General features: G+C 36.5%; 1 protein-coding gene across 2 annotated transcripts; it reads right to left on the bottom strand.

Moving 5' to 3' along the window:
* Positions 1–533: 533 nt before the first annotated feature.
* cox6c (cytochrome c oxidase subunit 6C) lies at positions 534–2,972 on the bottom strand. 2 transcript variants are annotated; one of them, XM_029501658.1, is made up of 4 exons: positions 2,903–2,972; positions 1,458–1,572; positions 808–940; positions 534–673 (listed from the first exon to the last, which is right to left on the bottom strand). In XM_029501658.1, the coding sequence occupies exons 2-3, from the start codon at positions 1,560–1,562 to the stop codon at positions 815–817; spliced, it is 231 nt and encodes a 76-aa protein (XP_029357518.1). In that variant the 5' UTR covers positions 1,563–1,572; positions 2,903–2,972; the 3' UTR covers positions 534–673; positions 808–814. The 2 variants fall into 2 exon arrangements, with proteins under 2 accessions (XP_029357518.1, XP_029357519.1); XM_029501659.1 differs by having other exon boundaries at positions 1,458–1,569; positions 2,903–2,958.
* Positions 2,973–3,962: the final 990 nt, after the last annotated feature.

Genomic DNA, 3,962 nt, shown 5'->3' on the forward strand with positions numbered 1-3,962 from the left:
AACAGAGAAAATGACAAATTAATTTTTTTATAATATATAGTATGTATAATTCGTTTTATGTTTAAAAAGGCACACCTTTATTAATCTCTGACCGACCATTTCAAGAGACTCCCAACACAATTTAAATGAGGGAGAAGAGATGAATAATGTTATTTATTAATATGAACATTTTCCCAGTCTTAATCACTGCTTAAGATGTGTAGGAGATAATATTTAACAGGAACTAATGTTACAGTTCTCAATTTTATTCAGGTTTCCTGAAAAAGCTGATTTCTGTAAAACATCATGATGTGTAAACTTTAAAGGGGACACTGGTTTTAAAGCTGCAAGATAATCCTTCCTCCTCATTCTCTCCCATCCAGCATGTCTGCTGGATGTCCTGTTTGATTAAACTATCTCAAACAAGATAAGTAGTGAACAACCTGTTACTAGTAGAAGCACATAATACAGGACATTTAATCACTGGATTTCAGATACACCATCACATTACGATTTTTTTCTGCAAAATGCAATGAGCTCAAGACAAAGAGAAAATGATTTTTACATATTGATATAATATTTTATTAGAGGAACAAAACAGCATAGCGAAGTTCACATCTAATCAGTAAATAACATCCAAGAGTGGAAGAAGGAGTTTCATCTTCAAACCTGGAAAAGTCGTCGTGGACAGAAGCTGGAAAACAGAAAAAAAAAAAGAGAAAAAAGGATCAAATTAGTTCTTTGTGTTTCAGAATGTGTTGTCTTTATATTCATATTTCACCCTTATTAGCTTTGTCCTTTTTGGTCTTGTTTAATTTGGAGACTCACAATACGTTTACTCCCCAGAGGGCCGCACGCTCTCGAAGATGCCGGCCGCCCTCATGGCGTCGAACTCTTTGACAGCGTCGTACTGCTTGTAGAACTCAGTGTAGGCCCGTTTCCTCGGCTCTGCCACTGCATACTGTGGACACCAATTAAAGACAACTGTTTGATTCACAAGTTCAGTCATGACATTAAAGAGAAGGATGACTCTGCTCAGAAGACACGAAGAAGGTGACTTATTGCAGTTCAGTGCTGCATTTGTCTCCTTCAGTCATCTTGAAAGACAAATAAACTTTCCTTTCCTGTTGAAATGTGAGATTTATTTTGTCGAAGAGCAGCAGTATGGATGAACCAAAACTGACCAATATCTTCATTACACTCAATGACACAAGCAGAAGCTAATTATAGAAAACAGAACAACAAAAGAAATCTAGTTTCTTTAGCCCCTCAAAGCCGCTTTAGGGTTTTTCAGTTAGACTTCAACTTCAGATACACTTTAATTTGCAAAAAGACTCAATGAGCAAGTTGTTCCCTGTTCATTGAACTGTTGTGGTTTAAGAACTTTTGCACTGTTGATAATCCTCACTGCTTCTGGATTTAGCGCTGTATCGATGTGAGACCAACAGTCGTCTGTAAACTGTGTGTTGTCCTCTCACCTTGTAAGCAAATGCACAACCGAAAGCGAAAGCGAAAGCAAGTGGCAAGTGAATCCTTAGACGCTTGGCCAGCATCCCCCTCATCACAGGCTTTGGTAGAGACATGGTGGATCTGCTGCAGGGAGAAAAGGTAAAAAATATCAAACTCAATGGAAGATCCGTGTCGACATGGTGAACCGGAACACAGACTGGAGACGTCACTGGCTCGGCCGACTCTGCTCTACGTCATGTAAAGGTGCACTTTCGTGGATGATTTCAAATAGATGCTACTTTAAAAATCACAGTTTTACACTTGACAGCTATCAGAGCTGAGGTTCCACGTTTTTATGTTTGGGGGGCACAAAGGTAACACAATCTGCCCCATTTTTGGTATGTGTTACAAAATGTGCCCATTCACTTTATGTCAATCGATTGATGGTTTACTCTTTACACCATAAGTGAACAATGAAAATGGCTTATTAAAATATCAGTATTGTTTGAGCACAGAATAAAATAATCATGAAACAAAAACATTCAGACAATAAAAGAGCTGGAAAAGACAAAAACTACTCACACCCCGAAGATTTAAAAATTATAACTGATTATGAATTGATTGATGATAGATAGACTTTCCTATTTTTATCATTTCTGTATTATCAACTGCCATTTGTGTTCATCCTTCAGGAACCAAAGTCTCCCATTTTGAATGATCATTTATTTTGATCACTTTTACTGTAATTATGTGTCTTTTTATTTTTCATATTCGTTGTAGTTGTGTTGATCTGGTTTAAATTGTTTTTCAAATCAGTTGATGTGGGTCTGTTGTGGTGTTTGGACCAGGTTTCCTGGAGGTTAGACCTGTCCTGGAGGAGGCAGACGGTTGTTATTCAGTTTGTGTGTTTCCTTGATGGTGATAAAAATCCTTAGGTGTCTTTATTCATGCGTTTTAAATCCAAATGAAATACCAACTAAATTAAAACTTAAGATTGAGTTATATCCAGGACTCATTTTAACAGAAACTTGAACTGCTTTTCTGGAAGGAGCCGATAAATCAAAAAGAAGATCCATAGAAAGTCAATCAGTTTCACGCTACAAGCTGAATTTAAGGGTCAAATTAGCATCAGGAACAGGACGTTTAAGAATTCAGGGTATTCTGTTATTACACTTCTCCAAACTACAGACACAAGAGGACAGACATACCAACAATCTGCACATTTTAAAGTTTGATCATTAGATGACGAACAATGTCGAAGAGCTGCAGCACGAGCTAACGTCAGCTAGCTCCATAAAGCTAATGCTAACTAGCTGGCGACAAAGGAGGAAAAATACTAAATTAAAAGAAACAGACCGAAAACAGGAAGTTCACCAGCAAGTAAAAACTATGTCACACAATTTAACAGAAATCTAAATGAGACAGTGTGAAATGTGAGGCCGGGTTTAAGCGGGTTCTGTGGAGAAACACTCACCGGGTGGACTCACGACCTTCAGTGGAACTGCTAACGAACCGTCCTGACACCGGAAGAGCTTCTAGCGGAGCCGCGGAGGGACAAAATGAGCGAAGCGTCAGTCCAGTCGGCTCTGTCACACGACGGCGTCTTATATATTCTATATATCTTATATATATTTTTCTTATACATTTCTCACTTTCTTATATATATATATATATATATACATATATATCCATCGCTTTTTATTGTTATTATTTGTTATTTACATATTTTATCCATAGCTTCACTTTTCCATGTGCTCGTGCATGTTTTCGTCTGTGCACGCGCGGTGTCTACTCCTCTGAGTTGACTCATTAAATTTTTTGTTAGTGTATAGTTTGTATATTTAGTAATCTTAAAAAAAGTTAGTAAATCTAATATTATGTAGTTATAGTTATTATTATTGTTTACAGGAACACGTTATAATGGGAGATGTTTCTGTTGACATTGATTTGAATGTTAAATCTGACTTTTTAAAATTATTTCTTTTTCTTTCTTTTTAAACTCTATTATGTTTCTCGTTATTTTTTATTTTTGATATAAATTTATTTGAACTGATTTGTTTGGACATAATTTTCCAGGATCAGTATCACGTGGGGCCAGAGAGTGTTATGGTGGAGTCTGAAGACACACAATCTTATTAATAACATCCTTCCACAACATTTCCTACATTTTCAATTGGGAAATACAATAAAAGCACTGCGCTGCAGTTTGACACCGTTTGACCACAGAGAGGAGCCAGAACATCAGTGTTCACGAAGCTTCAGCGTGACATGCAGGATGTAGAAACAATAAAATATAATGTGCAACTGACAAAACGCATTGAGTGCAATTTTGTTATATTTCATTTTGAAAAATCTTGTTCCTCTTAATTGATCTAAAAATACCAGATAAATGCTGCAGGGAAATTTGAAACATATTGAAATGAAATATGATCAGGAAGTGTGACATTTGGCCTGTAAAGATTCACAGTTGGATTAATAACCGTCTTTACTCTGACTGACGAATCACAGCGGCTTTATTAACATATTTTATTGAA

Source organism: Echeneis naucrates, chromosome 5 (genome assembly GCF_900963305.1).
Source record: "Echeneis naucrates chromosome 5, fEcheNa1.1, whole genome shotgun sequence".
In the NCBI taxonomy this organism is placed as follows: domain Eukaryota; kingdom Metazoa; phylum Chordata; class Actinopteri; order Carangiformes; family Echeneidae; genus Echeneis; species Echeneis naucrates.

Coding starts and splice junctions, on each gene's coding strand:
- cox6c (XM_029501658.1), bottom strand. CDS start 1,562: ATGTCTCTACCAAAGCCTGTGATGAGGGGGATGCTGGCCAAGCGTCTA. Junction 941..1,457: donor GTTGTGCATTTGCTTACAAG/GTGAGAGGACAA, acceptor TGGTGTCCACAG/TATGCAGTGGCAGAGCCGAG.